Source organism: Labrus mixtus, chromosome 6, assembly GCF_963584025.1.
Source record: "Labrus mixtus chromosome 6, fLabMix1.1, whole genome shotgun sequence".
NCBI classification, from domain to species: Eukaryota; Metazoa; Chordata; class Actinopteri; order Labriformes; family Labridae; genus Labrus; species Labrus mixtus.
This window is the reverse complement of record NC_083617.1, coordinates 13,896,062-13,911,980: the sequence shown is the minus strand read 5'-3', so window position 1 is coordinate 13,911,980 and position 15,919 is coordinate 13,896,062. Positions and strand designations below refer to the sequence as shown.

At 40.0% G+C, this 15,919-nt stretch overlaps 2 protein-coding genes across 3 annotated transcripts in view; both read right to left on the bottom strand.

The window, feature by feature from the left end:
• LOC132975527 (insulin-like growth factor-binding protein 1) overlaps positions 1–15,919 on the bottom strand; it is a 362,521-nt gene that overhangs the window by 264,853 nt on the left and 81,749 nt on the right. The gene's annotated exons all lie outside the window — the stretch shown is intronic.
• The window catches only part of camkmt (calmodulin-lysine N-methyltransferase), a 106,433-nt gene continuing 92,122 nt past the window's right edge, over positions 1,609–15,919 (bottom strand). The window contains exons 11-13 of one of the 2 annotated variants that reach the window (XM_061040114.1): positions 12,916–13,047; positions 4,928–5,036; positions 1,609–4,143 (exon numbers count right to left, since the gene is read on the bottom strand). In XM_061040114.1, the coding sequence (XP_060896097.1) occupies positions 4,938–5,036; positions 12,916–13,047 (231 nt within the window). In that variant the 3' untranslated portion in view covers positions 1,609–4,143; positions 4,928–4,937. Of the gene's footprint in view, positions 5,037–12,915; positions 13,048–15,919 lie in introns of both variants that reach the window. The other variant, XM_061040113.1, reaches the window with a different exon arrangement.

Genomic DNA, 15,919 nt, shown 5'->3' with positions numbered 1-15,919 from the left:
TGATACACAGCAAGCAAGACATCTTCATTCTTTGACAGCACATTTATATCATTTAGGGAGGCATTTTGAGACACCAATTTGACAAACACAACATACGAAGGTCATATTGAAATACAAACAAATACAAATACAAGTCGGCATTAAAGTTTTCATAATAATGGACGTTTGCAGACTTTGAGCGATCTCTGCCTCTGAAGTAACTCACAGAACACTCATTTAAATGGACTATGCTGAATCAAATATTGAATCTCATTCATTAAAACAAATCATTTGTCGTCACTCATCATCAGTCTCTCCTTCCCTTTCTCACTCTGTTTCTTTCTTTCTCCTCCTCCTCCTCTCTCTGTGCTTGCCTCCCTCCCTCCCTATCCCTCTTCCTCCACTCTCCATCTTGACACAGTGCACTGAGCCTAATCGTGGATAATTGGGTGGGAGGGGCAGTGGGCCGGCCCTGCCTTTGTGTGCAAAGGGCAAGTGGTCAAGTTAATGGGGCTCTTGTGTCGAGCCAGGAGCACTCTGTCTCTCTCTTTCTCTCTGTTCGATCACTCACTCGGCCAGTCAATCTCAGCCTCTCAGTCAGCTTCTCTTTCTCTTTCACGGCTGAAGCTTTTTCCCCGCTGTTTCGATCTAGTTTCCCCTCATTTCCAGCTGTCTCACTTCCCCTTTCCTCTAAGCCATTAAGTGGGTCTCGTTCCATTTCTTTTCTCCTCTCCTCCTTCTGGTCTTTTTCAGCCCCTCTCTCTCTTTTTCAACTCTGTCTGCAGCTTTTTTTTGTCTCTATCTCTTCTACCCTAGCAGAGAGTGTTTGGGAGGAGAAAACAGACCTCTTTAAAATATCAAAAGACAGATCAGGAGGCCTGGTCGGTCCCTGCCTTTCTACTGAATCTCCCTCCTCCTCCTCCTCCTCCTCCTCACCACTGATAAACAGAAGAGTGAGCCTGCAGGATTAGCTGCTGTGTACTGCATCTCCTCCCTCCTTTATCCCTCTCTGTTTTCCTCCTGTGGAGGCTAAGACTGTTGACTGGGCTTGATATGTGTGTGTGTGTGTGTGTGTGTGCGCGAGTGTGTGTGTCTGTGTGTGTTGCCTTGTCTGGCACCAGCTTATCCTGCAGGAGGCCATTGTGTTTGAATCACAGGCCACAGCCATCCGGGCCCTGAATGAAACTTCATAGCATCTGTGAACATTTAACACTAGATATTTAATGATGGAACACAAACATAAGAAACAAGAAACTTTAACAACCAGCAATCTATAATAAATATGTATTCAGAAAATATTAAATAAATAAATACAGTACAGAGAGTGTATAGATATCTGCAAAGTTACAGCGTATAAAGTAACAGCTGAATGTTTGGCAGCACTGTGAGTCCAAGACAAATTTTCCATAGGGGACAATAAAGTGCTTCATATTGTATACCCTATCATATTCTACTGCAAGGAAGTGCTAAATTTAGAAAGTGCATTTTGTAATAATTATGTAATTATGGAGTTTTTAACAAGGTTTTATTAATTACAACAATGCTATTGCATACGGCTAATGTGTAAAATTGTGATTTGTACATTTAAAAGGCACTATCTCAAAGGAAAAATAAATCCAAAGTCCCACATTTCTTGATGAAAATTTATTTATTTTATTCATTCACAAAACCACCCTTGGACTGCAAAGTACAACAATCAACCATTAAAGCGGAGAAAACTTAATAACTGATTAATGAAACTCAATATTTAAGGACATGTCCCCCAAAAGTGAATAAACTGGAATTCTTTAAAGACTATTTCAATAGTTTCATGTTCCTTATGTCAAACCCCAAAACATAAACAAAAAAACGTTTCAAGCAATTATAATAGACCATGCGAACAAACAGCACAGCTTTAGCCAGAACACAGGATAATTGTAAATAATTATGATTCCTCCCAAAGTGAGACGATTTTTAAAGTTCTGTCAATCATGGTCAAAAAATAATCTCAGTGTGGGAAGAAGGCCTCAACTGAGTAAACAGATCATGTTTGAATCTGACCCACAGTAGGATGAACTTAAGCAAATGTGCAACAGTTCTAAAAATAAGTTGATTGAAATAAAAGCTAAGCTGAGACATCACACACCACACACTGAGGTTTATCTGTATGATGTTTGCTGAAGGTAAATCTCAGATCCTCCTGTGTGGATTTTTATACGCAGACTGTTTCTGAATAATACTGACAATCAGTGGTTTGTTGACTGTCTGTTTCCGTCACAGTGAGAAGCGGTAAGTATCTAAACACACAGCACTAATATCACAAAATAGAAGTGACTGCACCACAATGTAAAGACACAGCAGAGTTTCGGGCACAAAGTGGAGATTTTGTCATGAACAGAGAGAAGCATCAATGCAGAGCAGATTTCAACATAAACAATGCTGCCTGTTGTTAAGTGACATCACTTTTAATGGTGGTGATGTCACATCGTACAGTGATGAAGTCACAGATCACAGTCACGGTCAGGATGGTATTTTTTTTTTTTTTGCTAGCTCACAGATATCCCAGATTTACAGCAAACTGCATTATGGGTAGAAATGAAATTAAATACACTTCTAAACTTTTGCAATGTGAAGGATTTTACACTTCAATGTAAGTGTTGAAGACGTTGAGACCACTAAATAAAAACCAAACTTATTCACTTTTGTGCCAGTTACACTTACAGTAGGAAATATCTTTTTCTCTTTATCTTTTTTTTGTTACTATTTTTTTTAACATGAGGAATGTGCAGTAAATAGCAGCCAGTGAGAGATACTGCAAAGCTTCTAGGCTGATGTAATAGGTATTTATCACAGTGAAATATGGAAACACTTGACTGGTAAAAGCACAATTTGAGGCTTGATAGACCTTGTGACACTTGATGTTTCTTTAAAACCACGAGAAACTGGAAATATATAAATGTGTGTGGAAACACCTGAGTGACAAAGTCATTAGCTGATTTCTAAAAAAAAAAGCCAGCCAAGAAGCAAATGGTCCATGAAAAGGTCCGGCATGTGAGGAAGTTTTTGCTATCAAGATTGTGAAGAGACTGGGTAGCATTCAAGAACTCAAAAGTTTTAAATAATATTGTACAAATGTCTACTGGCTGTGCCTGTGTAATACTAGTGTTTTAAAGATTATTATTATCAACATTGTTTCAAGATGTTCAGCCGGCCTGTTCTGTTTTTGACTTGCATACTAACACACAGATGCAGCTCATATTTGAAAATGACAGTAGCAAACATTTAATCTTCACTTATAGTTAGTGAGCACAGCATGCCATCTTTGTCTGTGTGTTTTCAGTATCTGTAAAGAATATTATCAAAAAACCATAACACGTCTTCTGCTTCAGAGAAGAGCGCTGATACAAGAAAAAAAACAATGTTGGTAATACTTAAAGACTTATTAAATATCAAACAAATGCACCTTTAATTTTTTTTTCTTTCTGCTAATAAACAATATTCCTTTACAGACATTCTGAAGTGAATATCGCACTTAAGATGAGAGCAGCTCGGGCAAAAATAGACACAGTATGCATGAACTTTGGACAGGAAGCTGCGGTCAAGGCAAGAAAGGGAGCAGATTGTCAGCGAACCAGTGGTCATTGTGGGTAAGAGACCATGAAGAGGAAGAAAACAAAAGAAAAGATGAAAAAAAATCAGCTCTTTTTAAAAATCTATTCCACAGTATTTGGGTCACTTGTCAAAAAATGTGAGCAGTAGGACTCATAAAACGATATGTGCATGTGTTCAAGCTGGGACATTTTACAAGCCTTTAGCTGCCACAGACTCTGACTGTTGACTCTGACCCATTAGGCAACTCGAGACATCGCTTCTGTTAGCAAATATGTTTGATATTCAGCGGGCACAGTGGAACACGTTTGTTAAGGAAAGAGTAAGAAAGAACAGTGTCAAACTCCATTAATCAGTGTATTATTAAATTACAATGTGATGTATCAAACTACTTGTATCCATGGTGACATTGCTGCAAACTCTGCAAGCTTGTAGCTCCTGTGCAGCAACATTCGGTCCACAGTCTGAACATGCTGTAATATGTTAATGCTCTGTTGTAAGTAAAGCACAAAAGAAGTCCTTTAATACTGACCTCTGGCTGCGATGAATGAGTTGTATAGAAGGAAAAAATTAGCGCTGTGTGGAAGGGAACAAAGAGAAATAAAGGAAACACAAAGGAGAGTGTGAGCGGCTCCACGGTGTGTGACAGTTATTGAATCAGAGCTGGCCTCCATGCTGGGGCCAGAAACACAGAGGCAGAGGTTAATACCGACTGGTTAATGACTGAATTCCTGACACCTATGGGAGGAATGACTCAGGAAATGTCCATTAAATAACTGAAATAGTGACTGGCTTGTTGGCTCGAGTGATGGTGGGTAATAGACTGAGGTGATTGATAAGCTGACTGGCTGAATACCTGACCAGCTGGCAAGATGATGTTTGGCAGCGTGCTTCACTTTCCTGCATGGCTGATTAAAGCAGAGATTAAGTGTTTAGGCAACCACTTCAGAGACTGGCCAACTGATTAAAGGGCAAACTGACCTAGTGATCATTCTAGAGTCTGACTTTAATTGTTTGGCAAATAAAAGATGGTTAAAACAGAGGTCAGAATTGATCTGCTTCTTCTTCTCCTACTCCTCACCTGCAGTTATAGTTTCCCCCTCTGCTATGGAAATGTGGTTGGTTGTGCCTCACCAAAACTCCAAACTACAAAACATGCACGCTCAAATACTCTTCAAATCCATGCACACTCTGAAAATAAATCCTCAAGTATCAATGTGGGGAAAACTACCTCAAATATCCCCACAACTGGATTTACAGATCAAACTAAACATTGTGTATTGAATTGTTCACGTAGCCTCATTCCACCTTAAATATCGAACAGCATGTGGAGAGGTGCTCTGAGGAGCTGTGGGCTCACTTGTTTTGGTTCAGTGAGTGAGGCTGACAGGTCGAGGTCCTTTGGTCAGGGTGATGAGAAGAGGGTAGTGGATGTTCTCGTCATACGCTTCTTTTCCTTCACTTAGCATCTGAAACAAACACAACCACGCAGACTCAATTGTTTATTCAATATTTCAGTTTAGAGCATCACAGTTGACTTGTTGTTTAGGGGATTAAAGATGCCGATGCCATGGTTAAGGTCCTCTGTACTTCAAATATTTTAATTGAAAGTTTTTGGTATTTTAATGCTGAGATATACAGTACAATATTGGTCTGTCAACTTTTAATTGAAAACCCTGCGATGATAATTTTTTAATGAACGATTAGATCAAGATTATGTCTATTAACAGCATTTAATGGAGCTCAGATGCTTAGAGTAGAGTCTGTCAACTGAAAGGTCGGGGGTTCAATCATCGGCTCCTGCAGACACATGTACGATGTGTCCTTGGGCAAGACACTTACCTGCTGCTTCGTTGGCCTTATATGGATGTTTATGAATGCATTAGTAAATACTGATGGACACTTTACAAAGCAGCCAGGGTGTGAATAGGTGTGACCTGCAGTGTAAAAATAACTTTGGGTAATCAGAAGGCTAAAAGTGCTATACAAACTCAAGTCATTTCACCACTCAAAATTTACCAGCAGTAGTTCTATAATTAAGAAAGAAATTACAACCAAAATTATTTTTTGAGCTTTAACATGCATGTGGAGAGCTAGTGTGAAATAATAACAGTGCATAACTTTGTTGTGTTGGTGTTTCTCTTTACATGTTTGCTGTTCACTATTTGCAGGTGTATGGCACAGAGACACGACCACACCAATAGTACAAACGAACACAAATAAAACTCTCAAGGATATAAATGCAAAGTAATACAACAACAAAAATCTAAATATTAACTTCAGATTAGTAATTTTGCCAACTAATCCTCTTGTTTTGTTTCTGATAAATTCTTACAAAAACATTTCCAACAAAAAGTCTAAAACTGTTAAAGACTGTAAGACTTTTAAGAAAAGCAAAAAAGTCTGGATTTTCATGAATTAGAATTTTTGTTTTTCCTAAAAAAAAAAAAGAGAGACTATTTTGGGTCAATTTAATGACAGCAACTGACCTCTTTCCAAATGCAATGAGCTCACACAAACACTCAATGGAACACACACACACACACTCTGCTATGTGTGGTGCCCATGTGCAGCCCATACTGTGCCCTATTAGGCAGACTTGGCAGTTTGGACATGAACCAGCTAATCAGCTCGCTCAGCGTCTGGAGAGATGATCAGAGACTTACGAGAGTGAGTTTACTGGCTCTGTTCATGCCAAAGTGTTTGACTGTGTGTGTGTGTGTGTGTGTGTGTGTGTGTGTGTGTGTGTTCATCAGTGTGGTGAGACCTGGATAGGGGAGGACTGTGTGAAAAGGTTTCATCACAACAAACAGGAACTCAGACTGACCCATAATTCAGTCCCGTCAGCTGCATGTAGGTGCTGTGGAAGTGATCCTCCATGCAAATGAAAACTGTTCGCATTACAGATTTAAAGAAAGCGTGTCAGTAAAGCTTTCTTTGAGGTAGTCTTGAGATGTCAAAATGTTATAAAACGGGTTTAAAACTGGGATGCTGTTCATTTTAAAAATGATTTATCTGCTCTGAAAAAATATTTCACCTTTAAATAACAAGGGAAAAAACTTGTTGACGTTAAACATCTTTTTTTCTCAAGCGTGTCCTGGCCAAGACAGGCAGCAGAACAAGTTACAGAGTTTCTGACAAACAATGAGCAGCTTTGCGCACAAATACAATAAAGATTTGAAACATGAAAAGATATAGAACAACAAATATTTTTCAAGATCGCTCACAACCATATATCAGGAAGAACATCCACAGTCAGATGTGTCCACCTTCAAGTCCTTTAACATCGTCATATAAGCATCCAATGAGAGCAGCTCGTTAAGTTTCAGGTGTTTTTGTTATTTGTTCCAAGAAAAGGGAGCAGCAAACTTTAATATACAATAAAATTATTTAGTTAAGCCTGCACTTTTTGACCTTTCGGACATTTAAGAAATGTAAGAATTACTCATTGATAATACTTTGTCTAAGAGAATATCAAGGATTACTCTTGCATGACTGAATTTTATCTGACATTTAATAGTCATAATTTTATGAAAAAATATCTCCCCTCTTCTGATATTTAAACCGCCTTAATACATTTCATTTCTGTTTCTTCATTTTTAGGGCATCCTTAAATTACAGTTTAGTTTTTTATTCAATGTGTAAGTGTTGCAGCAAATTCATAAGTTGTCAACCTTGAGTCTGGGCCCCCTATTAGGGGCGATGTCAAAGATCTCCGGGGGAGTGCAAGGCTCTGCTCTGAGGTTGTCGAAATTAGATTTTGAATATATTAACTACAATAATGATAACACACCTACTGGATAGTTTATTTAAAGGTCTGTAGACAAAACTGTGAAAGAAAAATCTCTAAATCAAAAATAGCAGGCCACTCAGTCAGTCACATTCTTATTCAGTGTCGACCCCAAAAAAAATAATTAAAATACACGTTCATATTTTACACAAATGTATCATTTTCCTTTCTTGTGTGGGTCCTGATGAGTTGAAATAAAGGTTGATTGCATTTTTAAAAGACATAAAGGAAAATATTTTGATCTTCCTGTAAATTTGTTCAACCCGATTAAAGTTTTGTGTTAACACATTGGCAACAAACGTGTAAAACCTATGTGAAAGCTTGAGTACATGGAAGATACTTGAAAGACTTCTAACAGGTCATCTTGAAGTGCTTTTTTTGTATAGACACGAAAGAAAAAAGGTTAGAGAGAGTGGTGGTCCTGAATGTTTCTTAGTGATAAAGTCCACAATATTTCAACACTAGGAAAATAAGATGCTTGAGTTAATTCTTGACACACACCTCTCATCACTTCTTTCCCACACCTCTGCCTGAGAAAGTATCCTTGCCTCTACACCACTTTCTAATTCTGCACTTTTTCAGTTTCTCTATTTGAAGTTATTTGAAGTTACAAACTGCCTCCCCCCCCTTCTCTCTCTCTCTCTCTCTCTCTCTCTCTCTATATATATATATATATATACATATATATACATATATCTCCTCTGGCCCCCTCTCTTTTCTCTCCCAGTGCCCTTCATGTGTGTTATCTTCCTGCAGGCAGCGACCGGTGGGTGAACCTTTGACCTCCTGAGAGAGAGAGGAGAAAGAGAGAAAGAGAGAGAGAGAGAGAGAAGACCGCCTATGGGGTCCGTTGGGTGTGGAGGGGCAGCTGCTTGCCCCTCTGTGCTAAGCCTGCGACGGGGACCACGGCCAGCTTTCACATTCAAATTCTACCAGGCGGAAGGAGCGAGGAAGCGATAGATGGAGGGATGGAGAGGGGAGGGGGAAGGAGGGGGGGGAGCCTTAACACGGTGAGGGCTAAGAGCTCGCAGAGGTGAAAAGTTTAACAAGCAAAGCTGTTCCTCCTGATCGCAGGCTGCCTAATCAGCTTCATGGGTGGCTGGCTAAATCGGCTCTCAACCCGACCCCCCACCCCCACCCCACCTTCCCCCCACAATCTTTCCTCTGTTTTTTTTTTCTTTTCCAAGGTGCAAGTCATTTATTTTATTGCCAGTTTCGCCCCAGCTTCTCTCTCTCTCCCTCTCTCTCTCTCGTGCTGTTATTGTTCCTCTCTGCTTTCCACTTTTTTTTCCTGCTTTATTCTCACCCTGCTTGTAGAGAAAGTGAACAAGGTGGAAGAACAGAGTGGAGGGGGGGGGGGGTCTCTGAGACAGGGGAGGGAGGGATGGATGAACCGGATGTCTGGGGTCTCTCTCAGCAGGATTAGGAAACAGAGAATGAGGGGCTGGCTGGTTGGAGAGACGAGTAGAGGAAGGGATAGAAGGACAGGCTTGAATAAATAGAGAAGTGGGTCGTGATGTAGGAAATAGGAAGATATAGAGGGGGGGGGGGGGGGGGGGGGGGGGGGGGACCGAGGGAGGGAGAGAGAGGGGAGTCGGGTGGAGGAAGATATGTTCGAGAAAGAGGGAGGGAGGAAGGGGTTTGAGTAAAGGAAGGAGACAGAAAGAAGGAGGCAGAGAGGAGGAGAGTGTGAGTGCATTGACGCAGTGGGGATACTATTTATGCATGTGAGAGAGACGGGGGATCTACACATGTGCACACACGCCCTCTTGCATATGTGTGTGTGTTTCTGTGTGTGTGTTTGAGAGAAATTAAAATTCATGACTCTCTCTTCACAACCATTTGAGTAACAAGATTAAGATGGCGGGTTAGAAAATAGCGCTGGCATTATCAGGCTGCTTGCAGTCCCTCCAGCTGCTTGCCTCTCTATTCCACAACAGTGGGGATAAGAGGATAACGCGCTAGCCCTGTCTGCCCGTCCCAGCACACGCCTAACACACACGCCTCTCTCTCTCTCTCTCTCTCCCCCCCCCACACACACACACACACACACACACACACACACGCACACACACACACACACACAAAGCCCAACCTCTGCACATTGGGCCTGCCTGCTGGTGTGTGTGTGTGTGTGTGTGTGTGTGTGTGTGTGTGTGTGTGTGTGTGTGTGTGTGTGTGTGTGTGTGTGTGTGTGTGAGTGTAAGAAGTCGGAGGTGTGTGTGTGTGTGCATGTTTGGAAAAACTGCAGAGAAGCGAGCCGGGGGTCCAGAAATGGTTTGTAAAGAATTTGCTAAAAACACTCCCCGCTCGCTGTCCCTTTTTCACACAAACACATGCAAAGCAAACATTGAGACAGGCAGAACGTTCCAAACAAAATAAAATGTGACGTGTCTGATCTGGCACAGTGAGGGATGCCAGTGTACTCACAGCTATGTGGGCTACGTTTGTTTAACAGCCTCTGTGCCAGATGGAGGAGCTTGTGAGTCATTACGGGAGCATGAAAAGAAGTAAACTGGGCCTAAATGACACATTTGGAAACTCAACCAACTACATGATGATGTTGCTTTAGGATGTCAGTGAGTCTGGATTTGGTTGGAGTCTCCTGCTAGCTTGAAGGTTTACAAAGATCTGTAGTACACGCTTCGGACTAAAATGTATTGTAATTCTGACAAAATGACGAAAGAGGACTGTTTTGTCCCTTATGAAGATTTAATGTACTATAGTACACGTTCCTTGAATAAGAAATTATTATTTAACATACAAGCCTGCAAACATTAGTAATGAATGGTTTATTTTTAAATGTCTTGATTCTTTGTCGCCATTGACCTACTGGTAAGTAAAAACAATGCATATCCTCCATCAGTGTAATAAATCAGTTCTTTAATTAGTGTCAGTTTCAACAGTTAAACTAATGATAAAGTTTGAGTAAAACTATTGTTAAGTTAATTTAAAACGTGTTTATTTTTGCATAATTTCATATAAATGTATAGAAATTACTGATCAATTTTACAGACTTATAACAAATTACAATAAATGCATATAATAATAAAAATAATGACAGCTAATTAAAATGAAGACTGGTAAAATGACAGAAAAGGGTAAAAAAAAGTCACTTTTTAAAGTGGGCACTTGATTAAGCATGCTTTGGTCACTTTAAGCAACGATTGAGTTAAAAAAAAAAAAAAATGAACAAAGCGGCTTTTTAGTCTCTTTTGCCTCCAAATGGATACATCTGTTTTTGTTGGAGACACCTTTGATTGTTTTAAGCCTCAGTGAAAGAAAATCCATAGTGTGTCTTCCCCTGTCGGTTCTGATATGCATTTTTCTTGTGTTCTGGTCCGCCCACTGAAAGCAAATATAGCTGAAGAAAGCTAATCTGTAGAGCAAATTAGCGGCAGCTGCTCATTGGGATGTGTGATGTGTGTGTGTGTGTTTGCACAGTGGTAGTGTATGTTTCCCTGTGATATCATCATGTGGTGTGTGTGTGTGTGTGTGTGTGTGTGTGTGTGTGTGTGTGTGTGTGTGTGTGTGTGTGTGTGTGTGTGTGTGTGTGTGTGTGTGTGTGTGTGTGTAATGTCTAGCCAATCTGCTGTCTGAGTGATTTCTAGTCTGTGTGGGATTGTGATATAGCGTGTTTCTCTGCTGGTTGCACAGGGTGTGTGTAAGTGTGTATGTGTGTGTGTGTGTGTCTTGAATGGTCAGTCAGCCACATACAAGCACACACACAAAGAGCCACACAGGGCTGGTTCAGAGTGTTCATCAGAAGATAAGCAGAGGAGACTTAATCACCTTCAGATGTGAGGGGGGCACTTCAACTTGTCTTCAAATCCACACGCAGCACCTGACCCTACTGTCTGTGTGTGTGTGTGTGTGTGTGTGTGTGTGTGTGTGTGTGTGTGTGTGTGTGTGTGTGTGTGTGACACAATCAGAAGTGTGCATTTCAAGCCCTCTTGCTTTCCTAAGAGAAACAATTACAATTTTATTTGTCTATTGCATATGAATTTAGTTTAAATTTCATCGCTCATATTCCAATTTTAAACACTTTTATTTCTGTTTCTATGAACAAACTACTTTTCATTTTCCATTCTTTTTTTTTTTCTGAGCTGTTCATACCCCAGTGATGCTTGCTATAAGCCTGCTATAAGATTTGAAACCCCATCAACAGGCCGAAAGTAAACAATCAGATGTTTTTGCGTTCTCATGACATTAGTAGCAGCAGACCCTCACAATGCAGGGTGGTGTGAAGGTGTGGAGTGTGACAATGTGACCTGAACCTGTCTTAAACCTGCCTTGAGTCGGTCCCCTTTGTATTGTGCACTCCTCCTGTATGTGTGGTTTGTAACAACTCAGAGTCAGTTAAATACAGAAAGAGTGTGATTGTGAACGCAAAATTGAGTAAAAGACAAATAGAGAAGGAGTGAGATTCCCCATGCTGAGGTTCAGGCTACTTTAACAGCACTTTAATGGCCAGTCTGTCCAATTGTCCCACCGGCGTAGGGGATGCGTGTGAGGCAATTTAGTGCCCTCCTTGCTGTCCTGTTCTTTTGAAGCTGTGTGTGTAATTGAGTTAACAGCTGGACACCACTTCTTTTAACACATGTGCTTTCTGTCACTCTTTTTCTCTCTTTTTTCACCATCACTTTTATCTCCTTCCCTCTCTGTCTCTGTCTGTCTCTCTCTCTCTCTCTCTCTCTCTGTCTCTCTGACTGTCTCACAGTGCCAGGTTAAGGCAGCTTGTTTGAGCTTTGGTGTGACTCATAAAGTGTTTTTTAACATCTTTAGTAAATCTCTGTGTACATAAGAGGACTAGATTTTATGCTGTTTGTTATTAAGTAGATGCATATTTTGCAGTTTTTTTCAAAAGGCAATTAGACTGCCATGCAAGTCAATTTCTTCAAAAGATTTTTGGCCATTTTTGCCTTTAATCGATAGGACAGCTGAAGAGAAGGGAACTGTAGGGAGGAGAGAGTGGGGGATGACATGCAGCAAAGGGCCCAGGTTGGATTCCAACCCACGGCCACAGCAATGAGTACTACAACCTCCATACATGGGGCACTCGACATAACCGCAAGGCCATCTGGCGCCCCACCATGCAAGTCCCTTTTAATACTAAGCTCAGATATAGTAACCTTTGTGAATGTTTGGCTCAAGCTTCAGCTGTCTCAACTAGCCCATATATTCCTGAACAGAAAGAAGAAACCTAATTTATGCTTTGCTTCAAACAGTGTAAGTCACCTTAGAAAAGAAAAGCTTCTTGGCTGAGTTGAAGAGTAAAAATGATTACACGGTAGTTGATGTCAAACTGTATTAGTGAAATTAAATTGACCACATGAGAAAATCACACTCAAATTTCACGCTACTAAGGACAGCACAGACTATCGGTTACTGACCATATGAGCACTTTGCCTGCACACTTCATTATTTAAATGTATTTGCTTGTTTAATATGATCATTTCTTTCACTTCAATAAAAAAACAGAAATTAAAAGTCTTTACGTAGTTTCAGAGTCATGCTCGCTGTCTGAGAGTCTTTCAAATCTTGAACTAGTCTCTTACCTTTAAATGAACATCCATGACCTGAGTATCATACTGCTCGTGTTGAGAGACGGAGAGTCCGACCTTCTGCGCCAGTTGACAGAACAAAGTCAGAGTATCGCCTCGCGGAGGAGCAAACACCAACGCCATGCCCTGCAGAGACGAGCACAGAGTGGGTGCTTTTAGGGATGGATAGCACAAATAGTACAAAGTGCTTCAAAAGTCATTTCCGGCCCTCATTAATCATAACATTTGATGTTCAACTTCTTAACAACACAGACATTTGAATTTTTCAGCAGGTACCTGTGGTGATCAGTTGAGGGAAGTAACAAAGTACCAACACTATGTTACTGTGCTTAGGTAGAGTGTTCAGGTATCTTTACTTTCAATTCCTACGATGTAACACAAATATCTGTACTTACATTTTCATTACAGGCCCATTACTTTGGCTTAAATCATTCAGATAAATGAACGATAAATATTCTCATCTTTTAAATGAAAAGATAAATATTTTCTTTATTTTACACCACTGTGCACCTCATTATTAGCATCAAGAACAATGTCAATCCAAAGGGATGTGACAACAAGACATAGAAAAGACCATTTCTCTGCATGTCAGATTCTCAACAGCAAGAAATTCAACTGACTTGAACATTGAAGCATGAGGCAAAGTTTAAGCTCCTTTGAGGAGTTCAACAGGTAACAGACTCAAACTTATACTTAAGCCTCTTTAAGAACTACAAAAGCAAAGGCAACCATCAGCTTAGAGGGCGTACCAGTAAGACACTCTTTGCATATCCAAGTCATGTCTCAAGTCACGTCTCAAGTCATGTCTCAAGTCATGTCTCAGGCTGCAGCAAATCCAAGTCAAGTCTCTAATGGTTTAATTAAATAACCATAAAAACATTTTAGAAAAGCCAAACCCGCACCTACAGGCTCTGTTTGTTAACAGTATTGAAAAACATTTTCTCTATGGGTCTGATCTTATCCAAGCTATGTTTTGTAAAGATGCTCAAATGACACAACTCAAGATTTGAAACATTTCACTCAATATCACGCAACAGGTGATCTCAGAGTGGAAAAGGCTTCATTACGTAGCAAACCTACAATGATCCAAAACGAACATAATGAGGAAAAACATCGGCAGCAGCCAGCCGCACATCACACAGGTTTCACATTTAACATGAGACACTGCATCAACAGAAGAGACATTTATGAAGAATCATTCGACTTAATAGTCTTGTTCACAAAATGTGAGAGTAGTTTTGCCCAGAAGCAGCTGGTAAAAATGTCCCTCAGAGGGGTACTTTGTACTTTTATTCTATGAGTACAACTCAAGGCCTGTACCTTTTCTTCAATTACTCCGGTAAGCAAGTTACAGCAGAACTTTCCCACACAAAAGAGTTACTATTTCTACTTGAGTGAAGAAGGTGCTTACTACTGCCACATCTATAGATTATCAACCAACAATAGTTTGTGGACACACGTGTATACGTCTGAAATGTCTACTCTTGTTGGTTACATGTACCCTTCAAGTGTGTGTGAAAAGCAGAGAGATGAAAGAGTGTTTTTGTGTTTAAACATGCATCACTGACATCCTGCAAACACTAAGAGGATTACCAACAAGTTCAAAGTTTCTTTGAAATCCTTCAGCTCTCCCTTTAAATTCATGTTGTTCATGTTTTTATTGTTTTAATTAAATGAAGCAAAGAGGGATGCTTTTATAAACACATGCAAATACACACGCTGATATACACACGCTAACAGAACATAAGCTAAGTGAAAACAAAGGCAGTGAAAACAACAGGATCACTGCATGTGACAGATGATTTTTCATCTTTATATTCAGTTGCATTCTCTCTCTCAAAAAAAAAAAAAAAAAAACACAGCAAAGCAAACAAACAGAGAGAAATCCTCATTGCACTAATCAGCTGATTAAGGGGATCCAGCCCACCGGATGGACCACCTTTGTCAGAAACAACAAATTAGAGCCATTAGAAGGGAGAATTAATTGCTTTGTTAATTGCTTAATCAGCTTAGCAAATTATTAAATATTTGGCAAAGCTTGTTGTGGCAGTGGTAGTCTGATGGCCGACACTCAAATCATATTAGCCCCTGAATTATCTCCTCTGGATTAAAGAGAGAGAGTCATGAAGAGAGACTTAACACACAGATGTACAACAATGGCCAGATGTCACGTCTGTCACTGGACCGCTGCAGCTTCTGTACTCAACTGATGCTCATATCCAGGATGTGCATGTCAGGGTCTAAAACATCAGCTGAGGAAATGTTTGTCACCTCAGGAGATAACCGCCTTTAACATGAATAATAGATTCTTGTGTTTTATTTATTACTGCTTCTTCGAATAAAGATAATAAACAAGAAGCGTTTAAGCTTTAGTTCACTCAAATCACAAAAGAATGTGTTTCCTCACTTACCTGTCGTGCTTTAAGCAAGCTGTCAGTTTTGTGTTTAAACTAAGCTGAGACTTATGCCATCATTCCAATAAAAGAGATAATAATGACATTTAAATAGCTGAATTTAAAAAATAAACATTTGAGAAATACACCAAAAACACCTCGTTCCAGAAACAGTGTCACAGTTGTGTTTATAATCAGTCATCAGTTTTCATAGGGACTATTTGTTTTGTTAAAGGAAGTTGTGGTAAAAACATTTCACAGAAAGTTCTAATGATTATTCAGAAAGGCAACATTTCGGGGGCACCGGTGGCTGGTGTTCAGTGCGAGCGCTCCATATACAGAGGCTATAGTCCTCCCGGGTTCGATTCCGACCTGTGGCCCCCTTCCCACATGTCATCCTACACTCTTTCTCTCCCTGATTTCCGACTCTATACACCGTCCTGTCTCTGCAATAAAGGCACATAAAGCCCAAAAATAAATCTTAAAAAAAAAGAAAGGCAAAATTTTGTTGAATTGAGTTGAATTCTTTTTTTTTTCTTTTTTTAGTGATTTGTATGAACTGATCCTTTAATAACCTGACAGTGAACTGAAACCACATTTTCACC